At 36.4% G+C, this 17,370-nt stretch overlaps 1 protein-coding gene across 4 annotated transcripts in view; it reads right to left on the minus strand.

The window, feature by feature from the left end:
• Positions 1 to 17,370, minus strand: part of Atg4a (Autophagy-related 4a) — a 456,226-nt gene that overhangs the window by 382,039 nt on the left and 56,817 nt on the right. For all 4 annotated transcript variants that reach the window (XM_025306187.1, XM_025306185.1, XM_025306186.1 and 1 more), the window contains 3 exons: positions 16,722 to 16,849; positions 16,494 to 16,664; positions 5,407 to 5,584 (listed from right to left, as the gene is read on the minus strand). In XM_025306187.1, the coding sequence (XP_025161972.1) occupies positions 5,407 to 5,584; positions 16,494 to 16,664; positions 16,722 to 16,849 (477 nt within the window). The remainder of the gene's footprint in view (positions 1 to 5,406; positions 5,585 to 16,493; positions 16,665 to 16,721; positions 16,850 to 17,370) is intronic.

Here is a 17,370-nt window from a genome sequence, read left to right on the forward strand (position 1 = left end):
TGAATTGTGTACTGACACTAGTAAACTGGGATTTAGTGCAATATTACTATAGCGAGATAATAATGATCAAAGATTCCATTCAGTCTGTTATGCTAACTGAAAAACAACGGACGTTCAGGCAAAATATTGCAGTTATGAGCTGGAGGTCTTAGCTATTATTAAAGCTCTGAAAAAATTTAGAATATACCTGTTAGGAATTCCGTTTAAAATAATTACGGACTGCCGCGCCTTTTCTTTAACCATGAGTAAGAAAGATCTATGTATACGCGTTGCAAGATGGGCATTATTACTTGAAGAATTTGATTATCTTGTCGAACACCGTCCGGGTACATCGATGCGCCACGTCGACGCATTAAGTCGAAATCCCGCACAAATTATGTTAGTTAGCGAGGACCATTCGGGTCTAATAACACGAATTTCGAAAGCACAACGTGAAGATAGTGATTTACAACCGTATTTTAAAATGTCCATGAATAACAGCGATTTTGTGTTACAAAATGAAATACTATACCGAAAAGTTGAGGATGACTTACTGATGGTCGTGCCTAAATCTATGTGTTACGACGTGATTAAACAAGCGCACGACAAAGGCCATTTTTCCGTAGGCAAATTAGAGCAAATGATTAAGAGAGAATTTTAGTTTCCTCGTATGCGAGAGAGAATTGACAAGATTGTTAAAAATTGTATATCCTGTATACTAGCCGAGCGTAAAGGTGGTAAACAAGAGGGTTTATTACATAATATTTCGAAAGGTACTACTCCACTTGACACGTTCCATCTTGATCATTTGGGACCGATTCCTAATACAAGGAAAAGTTACGCCCACATATTTGTGGTGGTAGATAGTTTTACGAAGTTCGTATGGCTTTATCCTACACGGTCGACAACCACTGCAGAAGTAATATCACGATTAACAAAACAATCTGCTATATTTGGGAAACCTCGAAGAGTCATTACAGACAGAGGTACTGCCTTTACGTCTTCGGACTTTAGGGAGTATTGCGTTAATGAAAAAATTGAACATATCTTGACAACGATAGGCGTGCCGAGAGGTAACGGACAAGTGGAGCGAATCAATAGGATTATTATTCCTTTATTTACTAAACTTTCAGCACCACGACCAGAAACATGGTACAAACACGTCGATAAAGTGCAGCAATTCTTGAATTCTACACCCTCTAGGAGCACAAAGCTATCTCCCTTCGAATTATTAGTTGGTCAGTCTATGCTCTTGCGTGAAGATCTTGAATTAAACAGGCTTGTAGAGGAAGAACTAGTGACCCAAGTACAGGAAAAGCGATTAGAATTGCGCGAACGAGCTAAAATAGCTATTGAAAATATCCAGCAAGAGAATCGTAAGAGTTACGACCGTAAGCGGAAAAAGGCAAATGTATACCGAATAGGCGACTTAGTTGCCATTAAGCGGAGTCAAAACGTTCCAGGGAAATTCTGTTCAAAATTTTTAGGACCGTATGAAGTTGTAAGTTTTGCGTGGCGACCAATATGTAGTTTCAAAAGTTGACGAACATGAAGGACCAATGACTACTGGTACTTCTGCCGATCGCATAAAAAGATGGTTGACGGGTCAATATATAAGCGATTATAATGATGAAAGTGGAAGTGAATCCGACATAACCAATGCATCGGAGACCGATGCCTAATCAGGACTGGCCGAGTGTAGGAACGTTAGAATGCATGCGATTGGAATGAGGCGAACTTTGAATTTTCCGCGATTGCGGTGGCACTGCGTGGCGCCCGGAGCGGGGCGGACACGGAACATCGAGTAAGAAAAGAAAAGAAAGAGGGCACTACAGTAGAAAAGAAAAGAAGGTGGAGAGGAAAACGAGCGAAAAGAGATAAAGGAAGAAAAAAGCGACCTAATTACGAAGTACGAGCGGAATCGCTGTCCATCAATTTATTTCTATGTTACTCCACAACATCAAAAATACATATATTCTTACAACATAGTTGCGAGTGAGGCTTGATTGTTACAATCCCACAGTGGGTGTCCCCTCTCTCCAATTAGAAACCAGGAGGCCAACCCGGCCGGGCGCCGGGTGTGGAAGGGGGCGCGGCACTTGGGTGAGGGACTCCGTTAGAGCCCCAGGGCCGGGGTGTCGGGGAGGGAATGCCGGCGCAGTTCCTCCAACTCCCCACACTCCGGCCCGACTGGTAAACACCCCGATGGGGTTTTAGCCGATAAGAGCCCGGCATAATCCCACCCCTTCAAGGGGCGAGGGTATCCACGAGGATTTCCCCACCGTGATCAAATAATAAAAAAAAAAAAAGTAGTTGAATATTGACGATCAGGAAAAAAGAAAAGATTGAGCTTTAAAACAGTAAAAAGCCGATTCATGAAAGTCTTAAATCAACGATTATATATTATAGATGGGAAGCACATGTTGCCGAAGGTGGATCGAGAAGTGATAAATTATTATTTATTTCACGATGTTATGAAACAATTTAACTCTGCTTCTGACAAAGGTATGCCATCCATGATTTAGGTTTGAAAAGATGGGCCATCACGGCGAGAGAAGATGTTAATTTATCTCGTGTTCAATCATTTTCGGCTTCAACGAAATGGGTGCATAATTTCAAAATTCAGCATGGAATTATTTCAAGGAAAATATTTTATCTTATCAAGATATGTCAGAATATCATTGCATATTCCGCTCGGATACTGACGGATAATAATCTTTTGGAAAACCAATTTCCTAATCTAAAAAAACTGACGCGACAGGTCAATTTTGAATACTGATTAATTGTTTTAGTAAATGTAATTGCCTGAGGCAATATCCTCCTTCACTGATACAATTTCGATCTGTCATATTGCGTCATATTCCGCCATTTATCATATTCCGCCATTTTGAATTTTGTAATTTTATCTCCAGATTTGTAATTAGAAGCCCCAAAAACTTCCAGATACCAAATTTGGTTTGATCAATCATCTTTTTATAATTTCGGTCCGCCATATTGGGTCCGCCATCTTGAAGTTTGTAATTTTATCTCCAGATTCGTAATCAGCGACCCTAAAAACCCCTTTCTAACTAGTTCAATGGAAGACAAGTTTGACGGAAATCACATGTAATATGTACACAGGGTTGAAATAGTGCTTTCATGTTCAAGGATTAAGGGGTGATTTCCACCCTTAAAATGCGTTGTCAGCCGATATAAAAAAACACGTGTTCAATATTTTTCAATGTTCCACGTGCATGCCAAATTTCATTGGAATCGGTGAGTGACAGTTGAGTAGTGTTACTTGTCAGAGTGATGATCTACATAACATACAACTACAATTTTTGAGATCGGAAGGTGGTCCCCATAGGTAAATATTTACCGTAACTTGTTGTAAACAATTATTTTTAACAATTAAATTGTTTACTCAATAATTTATAATATTATCACAAACATACGTTATTGACATATTACTGTTGATATAAACTAGCCTTATAACTGCACATTTGGTTGCGTCCCATCGCCCGTCAAATTAGTCGTACGGATCTGATAAGTAATCCTAAATGAACTCCGATTTTTTTGAAATTTCGCACAAATGTAAAGAAACAAAAAAATATTAAGGTTATGTCCTTCCATTTGTGCTTGCTTTCGGTTTTAAAAGTTTTACAGATATTTCATTATTCTTCAATTTTTGTCTTCCTGTCGTCAATAAATACGGAAAAATGCATAAGAAACAAAATTGAATGTAAGATATAGATGTTTTTTAGATCGTAGATTATAAATATGAAGTCAAATGTGTAAAATTATTAAAATAATAAAATAAATAATGAAATGTTTAAATAATAAAATCTTTAAACAAAGTATCTAAAAAAGTTGAAAAATATACAGGGTGTCCAAAACCACCCGTCCATTCCTTCTAAAACCTAGAAAAATAATTTTTTTGGGAATCTGAAAAATTTTTATAGCTATGTGGGGTATTTTTGATTGGTGATATTATCAACTTCCGGCTCCGACCGGAAGTGGGTTATTCAGACCGGAAAATCGTTTTTTTAAATGGAACATGCATATTTTTAATGCGGATTGCAATTTTACGCATAAAAAACATAATTTTGGTTTGAAAATTTTTTTTCGAAAACGTCACTTTTGACCTCTAAATGACTTTTATATTTGAGCCTGGGTCCGGTCCACACGAAACCCCTTTCAAACTTCAGGGACTGGATTATCGAGAAAATAATAGTACTATCTAACAGAAAATCGAAAAATACATAAGTTGACATTATTTTCTCAACAATTCAGTCCCTGAAGTTTGAAAGGTTTCGTGCGGACCGGATCCAAGCTCAAATGTAAAGGTCATTTAGAGGTCAAAAATGACGTTTTCGAAAAAAATTTTTCAAACCAAAATTACGTTTTTTATGCGTAGAATTGGAATTCGCAATAAAAATATGCATGTTCCATTTAAAAAAACAATCTTCCGGTCTGGATAATCCACTTCCGGTCGAAGCCGGAAGTTGATATCACCAATCAAAAGAGCGTACCCGACATAGTTATAAAAACTTTTCAGATCCCCAAAAAAATTAATTTTCTAGATTTTAGAAGGAATGGACGGATGGTTTTGGATACCCTATATATCTCGAAAATCAGAGTTTTCATTGAAAAATATTTTATACAAAAGTTTTGTGATTTTGAGGGAGATATAACACGGTGCCATTAGTTTATTTTTTAAAAGTCATTTGAAAGTCACGTGAAAGTCACTTTAAAATTGTTAAACGCGAACCCTCACTCTTTATTACATGAGCTTAGAGCTTATCTTTAGAGCTTTCCAAAACACTATAATAAAATGTCTCTTCGTATAATACTTTTAGAGTTCTAGATTTTAGAAGGAATAGACGGGTGGTTTTGGACACCCTGTATATTTTTCCAACTTTTTTAGATACTTTGTTTAAAGATTTTATTATTTAATTTTATTATTTAAACATTTCATTATTTATTTTATTATTTTAATAATTGTAAGGCTTGAAAGTACATTACCGCCCACATTAATATTACTCAAGATGTACGAACGTTCTTTGAGATCCAAATTTCCACTCTTAAACCTTTGGAACTACTCCTTACATATACTGTAGGAAACAGCATCTTCGCTCTAAGTCGGATAAATTATTTCTTTAGCCTCTGCAATATTTTTTTTTCAATTGAAATGTAAATATGTGAGAACATTGATTTTCAGTAATACGCTTTGGAGTACCTGGTGTTCAAATTTATAACAGCATATTTTCATAGCATGACTACATGGGCGACAATATACTGCGGAATATCGATAGCTTACCTACATCGGTTATACGATATACCAAAATTATTAATAAATATTTGTATGTTTTAAATGTAGAGAATTTATTACAGATACATTAAATGAAATCTAATTAAACATACAATGAAAATTTCTTCAATACATACTTTAATACTTGCGCAATGGTATTAGGACCAAACCATTGTCCAACTTCTTTTCCTTCAGATGCTCCCGTCAATGCAATTTGATGAATGGAAAAAGTAGCAGCTCTTTTATCTTCAAAGCGCTTAAGAATTTTTAAGTATGTACTATTCTTCGATTCTGGCATCCATTGCCAATCTTTACCTGTGTCATAAATTATTGAATAAATATTAAACAATGCAATGAAATAAGTTTGTTATACCGGCATAAAAAATGGCTATATAATAGTATAAAAATGCTATAGCACAAATTATTCCGGAACACTCTGTGGAAATGTGTTAGGTCTAGTAGTTAATTCTTTCCGATTTTCGAGAATTTTCAATCTTTATTTAAAAATCAATAGAACAAGATTAATCAATTAAATACTCTCCGTTGCTATCAATGACCTTACGTCTTTTATTAGGCAGTTGCCGAGTCCTATCACGATAGAAACTTGTTACCTTTGAAACTATAAAGTCTTCGATGTTGTTTCGTACATCGTCACTGTTAAAAAATGTGTATTAAACAGTGCGTATTGTATAGACCAAAATAAACGAAAATCTGATGAAATAAAGTCTGGAAAATATGCTGTGTAAGAGAGAGCCCAAGTGTAAGATGGTTTTCTTTGTGACTTTGGTATATGTGGTTTAGTATTATCGTGTAGCAAGATAACTTTATGGCTACGTTGTCCAGTAAATGGCCTTTTCTCTCAATTGCACCGTTCAAACATGTCAATTACTCTTAGTAAATCTTTGCTTTAATAGTTTTACTCAGTTCATAATAAAGCATATTCTTCTGGTCCCACCATATACAGAGAAGAATTAGAACTTCTTTTTCTGAAATGTTTAGATTTTGTTGTCGATGTTGTCAATTGGCCAGAATCTATCATTTTTTTATATTTAACATTTTCATATACAGGATGTTCCATTTTTAATCCCCTAGGCAAATATTTCGAAAAATATGGAAGATATGGAAAAATATTGGGTCTGGGAAAAAGTTCGTGGCGTTTTTCCCGATAAATGGCGTCAATTGCAAATAACTCAGGAAACACAGATCGCAGCGACACCACTAAACGCTCGTTGGAAAGGTGACACTTCGAGCGTTACTTTGAGTGTATAAACATCGAAATTGATGCAGTGGTTGGAAAGTTGTTTGCGTTTGAAAATGGAGAAAAGTAATGAAAAATTGCGCTATATTTTGCAATATTATTACGACAGAGGGAAGAACGCTGCGCAGGCTTGTGAAAAAATTTGTGCTGTGTACGGTGGAGGTACTTTATCAAAATCTGCTGCGCGGAAATGGTTCGCTCGCTTTCGTTCTGGTAATTTTGATGTGAAAGATGAGTCACGCTCTGGCCGTCCAATCATTGAAAAAGCTGATGAAATTCTTGAAAAAGTCCAGCAAGATAAGTATATCAGTAGTGTCGATATTGATATAGAGCTAGGCATTGACCACAAAACTGTTTTGAACCATTTACACAAAGCTGGCTACAAAAAGAAGCTCGATGTATGGTTCCTCATAAGTTGAGCGCGAAAAACATGATAGACCGAATTAACATCTGCGATGCGCTACTGAAACGCAATGAAATCGAGCCATTTCTTAAACGTGTCATAACCGGTGATGAAAAATGGATCACGTGCGACAATCGGAAGCGTAAAAGATCGTGGATAAGGGATGGTGAGTCGGTCACAAACGTTCGCGAAGCCAGGATTGACACCGAAAAAGGTGATGCTGTATTTGTGGTGGGACTGGAAGGGAATCGTCCACCATGAGCTACTTCCAGTTGGTCAGACGATTAATTCTCAACTCTACTGTGGACAACTAGAGAGATTACGCCAGGCAAGAAAGAATTTGAAAGAAAACGGCCCGAATTGAATAATAGGAAAGGTGTTGTCTTATATCATGTCTTATATCATGACAACGCCCGACTACACACTTCTTTGATGATCCATCAAAAATTGCGAGAGCTTGGTTGGGAAAGTTTTGATGCATCCACCGTATAGTCTAGACATAACACCCTCTGACTATCACTTGTTCCGATCTCTGCAAAACTCTCTCAATAGAATTAAGCTGGTTTCAAAAGAAACCTGTGAAAACCACTTGATTCAGTTTTTCAACCAGAAACCACAGAAGTTCTTCACCGATGGCATTATAGCTCTACCCAAAAAATGGCGAAACATTATCAATAATAATGGAGCATATTTGGTTTAAATAAATTCATTTTCACATTATAAGAAAACCAGTTGAATTTTACTAAAAAAACGCCACGAACTTTTTCCCAGACCCAATATTTCAGACAAAAGTTGTATGGTTTCAAGGAGTACATAAAACAATTATATCAATTTATTTACAGATGGCGCCATTTTCAAGATATTCACTGTTCATTACTTTTCTTAAATGGAAACCCCAATTTCTTATTACACCATCTTTTTCTACCAATTAATTTGAACAACTTTTATCTGAAACATTTTTTTATTTATTTAATATTTTTTGAAATATTTAGGGAAAACTTGGTAACTTTTTCAATATTTAACTTACGATATCTCGCTATTTGTCGAAAGAAAAAATAGTACTAGACTTTTTTACTCTACTTGGTCTCAGGAATATATTGTTACAATAGCGCCTTGAATTTTATTAATTTGATGATTTAGAAATTTCCAAAAGTCGATAAATTAACAAAAGTTAAGGCACTACTGTAACAATATATTCTTGAGATCAAATAGAATAAAAAAGTATAATATCATTTTTTCTTTCAATAAACAGCGAGATATCGTAAGTTAAATATTGAAAAAGTTATTAAGTTTTCCTGAAATATCTCAAAAAATATTAGACAAATAAAGAAATGTTTCAAACAAAAATTGTTCAAATTAATTGGTAGGAAAGGATAATAAATTCGAGTTCCCATTTAAGAAAAGTAATGATCAGTGTATATTTTAAAAGTGGCATTATCTGTAAACAAACTGATATAGTTGTTTTATGTCTCCCTTAAAACCATGCAACATTTGTCTTAAATATTTTTCCGTATATTCCATATTTTTCGAGATATTCGCCTGGGAGATTTAAAATGAGACACCTTGTATAATCCATTCTTCGTCTCCAGTTACGATTTTGTGCAAAAGATCTTTTCTTCCGTTATTCAACGAACAAGGTAACGGATGTGGTTAATCGATGATTTTTGTTATTAATGGTTAGTTCGTATGGAACCCACTTTCTTTCTTTCCGTATTTTTTCCATACAATGTAAACCATGGCTGCATTTAGAGAACAGAGCGCTCACCGAGCAATTAGTGACTACTGGTCTTTATTGTTAAATCTTTACATTCAGACCAATAACGTTGACGAATTACTCAACTGTTGTGCAACTATTGTGTTTTCTGGACGCAGCCCGTCATAAATAGCTTTCTAGTTTACTCCTAGCTTTTTCGCAAGTTCTTGTTGTGTTTGTGCCATATTTTCATTCAATATATTTGCAGCCTTTCACATTTTTTTGGCAGACGTGGTTAATCATGAAAAACAAAATCACCACTTCGAAAATGTTCAAACTAATTGCGGTACGTACGATCGGTCACAGTACGATATTTTCACCATAAGCAGCACAAATTATTTTGGCTGCTTCAGAATAATTTTTGTTTAAATTTTGTTGAAATATGAAATGCATCATGTATCAAATATACTCTTTGTCAATAGCCAATCAACACTACTGATTATTTATGGTACATACAGGGTGCTAAATTTCAAATGTAATAGGTAAAAAATCTCGAAAACTATGAAAGATATTAGAAAAAGCTAAAACACGTGTTCCATGATTTCGAAGGGGAGAGAGAATGGCATTATCAGTTTTTTATTTAGAGGGCATTTTCAAGGTCAATTGAAGGTCAACATAATTTTTTTAAATAGAAAGCCTAATTTTTTATTATATCTTCTTTTTCTACCAATTAATTTTAACAACTTTTGTCTGAAACATTTTCCATTTGCCTAATATTTGTTGAAATATTTAAGGAAAACTTGGTAACTTTTTCAACATTTAATTTACAATATCTCGCTAACTATTCGTCGGAAGAAAAAATAGTATTAGACTTTTTTACTTTATTTACTATCAAGAATATATAACTATAATAGTGCCCTAACTTTTGTTAACTTATTGAACTTTGGAAATTTTAAAATTATTAAAATAATAAAAGTTAGGGCACTGTTATAGTAATATATTCTTGATAATAAATAAAGTAAGAAAATCTAATACTATTTTTTGTTCCGACAAATAGTTAGCGATATATCGTAAGTTAAATGTTGAAAAAGTTACCAAGTTTTCCTTAAATATTTCAACAAATATTAGGCAAATGGAAAATGTTTCAGACAAAAGTTGTTAAAATTAATTGGTAGAAAAAGAAGATATAATAAAAAATTAGGCTTTCTATTTAAAAAAATTATGTTGACCTTCAATTGACCTTGAAAATGCCCCCAATTAAAAAACTGATAATGCTATTCCCTTTCCCCTTCGAAATCATGGAACACGTGTTTCAGCTTTTTGTATATTTTGTATAATATCTTTCATAGTTTTCGAGATTTTTTATCTGTTACGTTTGAAATTTAGCACCCTGTATATCAAACCATATGTCATTTCGAAAAGTTAAATGTTAATACTTTAAAGCCGCAAAAGAGCGGGAGAATATTTCAATTTCAAATTTTGCTCTGAGCTATGTAAATTTTATCGGAAAGAGTTAGCAACTGAATCTAATAAAATTAAGGCAAAGAAAAAAATCCCATACCGTTTTGCGATATTCACAATAATTATTGAGTTATTAATTATAGAAATCTAATAAATGAGTGCGCGCCGAGACGACATGGGAGGAACATGAAGCCGCTCGGGGTAAGCGCTGCCTAGTTAATTTAGCAACTGCTACCAACGCGCGACAAGGAGGAGGACAATACACCGATGCTTATATCGTCCCTCCCATGTCTCACTGCACTCACGCCAATACCGCTACTTACAATCTATCGTTTCATTAATCGGAAAAAAGTGACATTTTTCACTGTGCTATTCGCACTTCGCTATTAAGAAAATATTTATTTGTTGGAATATAATAGGTTTCTAATAGAGACTTATTGTGTCCTAACGTTTTGTTTAAATTTACACGGAGAAAAATATTTGAATATTAAGAAAAATATTGGTTGAATGAATCAATTTTTTTGTGAAATAAGAACGATTAAAAAATTTTAATTAACCCTTATTGTTCCCGTCGGGTTCAGCCGACAGCGATCGCGCGGTATCGCCCAGCGCTGTGCGCGAAGGGCGCCAGTACGCGATCTGAATCACTATAGGAATAGGAGAAGCCGAGCGAGTATGACGACACACAAAATAAGTTTATTCTATTGTACAAAGAAATAGCCGTACACGGCGGCGAACAATCGAGCGATCAAGCGGCGCTCGCGGACGCGACGTGCGCACGAAAGATGGATATGATTGCAAATCGGGCAATGCTAGCCACGCAAAGTAACGCACGTTAAACGCGTCGAGTGCTCGTGATATCGGTGGGTACGATCGAGCGTCGGAACGTGACGTGCGTCCCAGGCGCGAAGAACAGAGAGCGACTTTACGAAATCGTAACCGAGTGCAACGATGTAGCCACGACGAAGTAAGCACCGATCGTGCGAACAGAGAACGAGTGAAGATCGCGCTCGCTTATTGCAAAATAAAAGACCGCTCGGTAGAAAACCCAAATGCGCAGAGAGGGTGATGATATTTCGGTCTCAATTATATTCTTTTTCAGCTCGAGCTGGCAGATAAGGATTGGCTGCAATCCGTTGGCCGTAACACGCCGTGATCGCATGCTCGAGGTCTGCCCGACATACACGGCGAATACGCGGGAATAAACATTGTTTTGATCGTTCCTCGCCGGGGATCCCGTGGCCCAACGTTCGGCGATGAGATCTCCGCTAGCAGAGCACGCATGGATCACGCGCAAGCTTCGTGAGGCCGAAGCTAGAAGAATATTTAGATTTTTCCAGAAAACCGATGTGCACGCTATGACCCCGAACATTTATCACATAGACACTTAGAACACAGACGTATGTCACCTCCCATGTGACATGCCTTTAATTGTTACGGACATTTTTCATCTACTGTTGCGGTAAAAGCTTCCTCCCCCGTGGCGTCCTTATACCTTATCAAAGAATATGCTTTCAAATATTTTGTTGAGGACTTGAAAAACATTAAATATTGCATATTCGCAAGAATATTTGGCCTAGTAACGATCTAGCGGCAACACAGGTCAGAAAATTTGATGTCCGATAAGGGTGTTACGTTCAATGAACTCCGGGGAATTAAAATTTTTTTTTCTTTTTTTTTTCTCTCAAACTTCTATTCTCCTAATATAACAAAAGTCACAGAAAACAGACACATCTCGCGAACATCCGTCACGTTAAATCGAAGGCGATACAAAAATGCCATAACAGAAAACAGTACCCTGTTGTGAAAATCTACACGTCTTTGTTTAGAGTTTAATATATCCGTCGGTTTAGCTATAAAATTTGAAACTCTGCGCTAACAAATCTTCAGCAAAACAAAGCAACTCGAAGCATTCCTGCTCTAAAAACTTGAAACCTACATCTTCCCAATCCGAAACCATACGTCCGAAACCTACCAGTCAAACAACAAAGCTTACTTCACTAGTAGTCATAAAATATTATCTCAACCTTTGATTTACGGCATCCTGACTCTTTCAGCTGGTCACTTGCACATCTCTCCACCCTACAAGAATCCACCACCCTCGCACTTGTCATGCCTAATCCATTCGGCCAATCAAACCAATCCGCCCAAAACTATGAGACATCCACGCTCCACCTCTTAGCCTTTCTATATTCATATCTTCAAAAACTAACCGTCTCCTCCCACGAGATCTTTTAACCTCATCCTTAATTTCTAATGGCTAAGACTTTTTCCCACTAAGGTCAACCAGGACCAATAATAAAAATTACTAAACAAATCTCTGACATCATTGGACTCTTCTTAGGGTTTCACCCCTTCTCCAATGGCCATCTCTTTACCCACCCTAGTGGGTCCTGCCTCCGATCACCAGTATAAAAACCGCGACAATTCGCCTCCACATTCATTCAGATATTCCTCTTTCTTGACGGTTGGCATTCAGACATTCAGCTTTTGACAAGTTAGCATCCAGTCACTCAGATTTTGACAATTTCCATCATTCCGAATAATTATCAATGAGTATATTGTTGTGTGTAACGTGCTAGTGTAGGTATTGGACCGATCCTGAGAGATCCTGAGAGGCACACCCACGTAAAGTAGCAGCCCCTGTTCTCTTTTCTTGTACAAGTCATCTTGAACCAGCAGTAAGTTTTATTTATTCTCTACCTTTATACCCTCATTTTATTAATTCCACCCGTTATTATTAAATCCGTTTTCTGTGGGTCATTATTATCATACCACTGTCACCATTTAAAGAGTTCTTCACTCGTTCGAGTCGATCTTTGAAACAAGAGATCCCGTAGCAATAGAATCTAACGCTCAATACCTCCGAGCAATTATCAATATTTCATTAGAAATCAACTATAACCCAGATCCGTCACTCCTCTTTATACCTCCCTACATTCTCCCTCAACGTTCATCCCCTGGTACTCCTTTCTCTTCTCCCACAAGATCTTAGTCTCCTGTCTCTTTTTCTGAACTGTCCACCCCCCTTAACTCGCCAGACCGCTGTCCCTAACCTGACTAATTTTCTATATTCGTTTTCCTTCCCTCTCCGTTCCTCTTCATTCAGAACACACACACACACACACACACACGCGCGCGCGCGCGCGCGCGCACACGCACACACACATACACACACACACACACACACACACGCGCGCGCGCGCGCGCGCACACGCACACACACATACACACACACACACACACACACACACACACACACACACACACGCGCGCGCGCACGCACACACACGCACACGCGTACACACGCGCACACACGCGCACGCGCACACACACGCGCACACACACGCGCACACACGCATACACATGTTTCGCGTAACTGTAATTTGTCACTTTTAAAATCACGCTGTTGTACCGTACTGCCTGTTATCTTAATTTTAATAAACTTTGTTATTTGTTCAAATGATTTTTTATATAATTGATTTTAAAATCACTTCTCTAGCCCACCTTCCTCAACTGTCACTCACGGTCCTATCCCAGGTAAAGGGATTCAGTTCCTTCACCTACATAAAGGACCCTCGACGTACGTCCGCGCCGTATAAAAAGGTCATTCCGATCCTTGATCGGCACCGCAGACTTGCGAGTACGTCAGAACTTGCAAATGCAAACATCCAGTTACGTTCCTTCTTCAGGATGTAACAAGGGTCAAAAATAACAAAATTTCGTTAAAGTTAACCAAAAATCTTGATAAATTGAATTGAATTTTGATATTTTCAACCGGAATTTCTTTATTAAAGAACTCCGAAGATTTTACATATAAAAAAATTCCTTCGGTCAAATTAGCTGAAATTATAAAATGCTGTAGTTTAGGTGATGCTGATCAAAAGTTTTCTTTGACAAAAACTCCGAAAATCAAAATTATAAAAAATACGATGGCTTAAAGTGAGTGATATTGGAGTTTAAAAAATGCGTTTTCGAATAAGCGGATTAAGTTAATATATAAATGTTTGAAAAAATAAACATGTTTCGTACGTGCATGCGTGCGCATGTACACGCACGCACACACACACACACGCACAAACACATGCGCATCCACGCACGCACGCACGCATCACACACACGCAGTCGCAGTCGCAGCCGATTATGATCTTTCCGTTCGAAGAATAATCATTTGCGATTGATCAATTTTCTTAAAACAATCTTACAATTTAGGGCTTTACGACTGCAGACCCCGCTTGACTGTGCATCTCATCAATTGTGAATAGAAATCTGACAATTCTCAATCAAAATACTCTTCAATATTTTTCTAATGAAATAATCAAAATGTAACAGTAACGGATATTGTGTGAATAATCCAATAAAAAAGCATCGAAGAATGTTTTAACGGAATTGGCAGACTCCTATTTATCGCCGTCTAAACAAATAGTTAGTCTAAATAGAAAATTAGGCTTCAGTAGAAATTATTTTAGCACATTAATAATGTTTCAGAACAAGAGTTTTATAAGAAAACTTGAATTAACAAGACGTATTTCGTTTTTCATGTAAAAATTATTTGACATTTTACAATATTTTATATGAAAATGCGCAGACAACGTTTTGCCAAGAATACTGCACTTTCCAAAACTGCAAGAGTTAATAAATATATTAGGCACGTGAATTAATTCGGCCTATCTGGCGGTTTCAATTGCTATACTATGTAATTTTCTAACCTCTGATGTCTGCAAAAGGCTTTATTTTTTAGTTTTAATATCTGACAATAATATTCAGTTGATAAACGTTTGGGTTTGTAACAATAACATCGTGTTTATCTGATTCGAAAATGTCGAAATTCGAGCCAAAAAAGCATCATTTCTGGGAAGTTCTCATTTTTTGTTTTCATTTGAAGAAAACAGCCGCTGAAGCTCATCGAATGCTCGTAGAAGTTTATGGTGAAAGTGCTCCCACCGATAAATCATGCAGAGAATGGTTTCGACGTTTCAAAAGTGATGATTTCAGTGTCGATGACAAACCTCGTCCAGGTCAGCCGAAGAAGTTCGAGGACGAGGAATTGCAGGCGGTAATCGATGAAGATCCGTGTCAATCGCAACATAAGCTCATGCAATTGTTGAATGTTGATCGATCAACAATTTCTGTGCGTTTGGCAGCCATGGGAAAGATTTACAAAGAAGCAAGATGGGTGCCATACGAAAGAACTGAAAGAAAGAGACATCGAGAGGTAAAAAGCCATGTCTGAAATCTTGCTTGCTAGGCAAAAAAGAAAAGGTTTTTTGCATCGTATTGTGACTGGAGACGAAAAGTGGATATATTTCGATAATCCCAAATGAAGGAAATCCATTAGCGATCCAAGAAAACCATTCACATCGATACCAAAGCGGAATATTCACAGCTGAAAAGTAATGTTCTGTATATGATGGGACCAGAAGGGTGTAGTGTATCATGAAGTATTAAAACAGAGTCAAACGATCACTGCCGAACTTTACCAACAACAATTGATCCGTTTAAACAACGCATTGAAGAATAAACAGCCGGAATATGTAAAGAGACACGACAAAGTGATCTTCCAGCACGATAATGCTCGGCCACATGTTGGAAAGATTGTGAAGGCCACCTTGGAAACACTTGGCTGGGACGTTTTACTTCACCCGCCGTATTCACCAGACATTGCTCCATCCGATTATCATTTGTTCAGATCGATGGCACACGGGCATTCGGACCAGCACTTCAACAATTATGAAGAAATAGAGAAATGGCTCAATGAATGGATCGCTTCGAAGGACGAGTCGTTTTTCCGTCACGGAATGCAACAACTGCCAGACAGATGGGAAAAAATAATAGCAAGCGATAGCAAATACTTATTAATTAATGTACTTTTTCATGTTTTTTCATACTAAAGTCTTTTTTGGAAGAAAAAAATGGACCGAATTAATTCACACACCTAATATTAGAAAATATATTAGAAACCCTCTAATAAAAGTCCTGACATCTCGTTTTTGCTGTTTTATTAGTTTCTAAAGTAGTTCTAGTTTCTAAAGTAATTGAAAATAACAGAATGTCATTTAACAATATTCGTTTCTCAGAATTTGTTAGTATAGCTATCATTTAAAATTTGTTACTTTAACTTTTACATTTTCGTATGCAACAATTCATATTGTTGCATTTTATGTAATACTATACATTGTACTAATAGAAATTTCTTGTGAAGATTATCTACATAAGCAGACACCATTTTTTATCACTTTAGTAACAAAATTAGAGAAAAAGTCAATAATGTGTCGAGACTCTTATTAGAGGGTCTCTAATTATGTGTATCAATTATTAGCACAATCAGCAAATATTATAAATTTTATTTTAATAAATCTTCTATAATCTAAAAAATACATTTCAAATTATTTAAATTTTTGCATCATACCTAAGTGTAACGTAATTAGGGCTCGGGCAAGAACCATTTGACCACATCTCAACATACAACCCCAACCTTTGTCAGATGTAAACGTAGAGTTACAGCCACCGATGGGAACAAAACCTTTTCGGTACGTAAACCACAGTATGGAACGAATATCTCTACGTATTATATCGAGCTCTAAAATCCAACATTTTATGATTCACTTCGCCGTAAGTAATTAATAATTTATTATACCTTTAATAGCATTATATACTCTGCCAAGAATCCAGACTGGATCATCAACCTGCGGTATATCTTCTGCCTCGTCGGCAATGTTTTGAATGAATAAAGTATCCATTATCACTATTTTTACAAATCGAAACCTAAAATCATAAAATAAGTTATAACACTATAAAACAAAGTTACGAGCTTTTTGCAAGGGATGAACATTATTATATTCTTAGCTAACTCTCAATTGGCAAGCAAGAGCTCTCAAGTAACAAGTGTACATGAAGCCCCATCTATTTTAAAAATTATATTTTTGAAAGTTATTCCAGATCGTTCTAACTTTATACTACATTGTTCCAAAGCGATATTATTTTATTTCAAACAGTTTCCCAATAAAACGAGAAAAACTATTTTTTTAGCTGGGCACACCTTTCTCAAAAATTAAACATTTGTTTATCGTTACAGATTGTTTTAGCTGTTCAAAACATTATTTCAGAAGAACAATTCCGTAAGTCAAACTGGAAGCCCAGCAAATGGATAAAATGTTCCACATACGAATACTCCCCGACCAAGTGTATGAACATACCCTTCCTTTCATCTTCCTCGAACATGAATATAATCATACCCTTCCTTTCATGTTCCAATCGACAGCTTTTTGTTCTGGCTTGTTCTAGAC

Source organism: Harpegnathos saltator, unplaced genomic scaffold (assembly GCF_003227715.2).
Source record: "Harpegnathos saltator strain DR-91 unplaced genomic scaffold, Hsal_v8.6 scaffold765, whole genome shotgun sequence".
Lineage (NCBI taxonomy): Eukaryota > Metazoa > Arthropoda > Insecta > Hymenoptera > Formicidae > Harpegnathos > Harpegnathos saltator.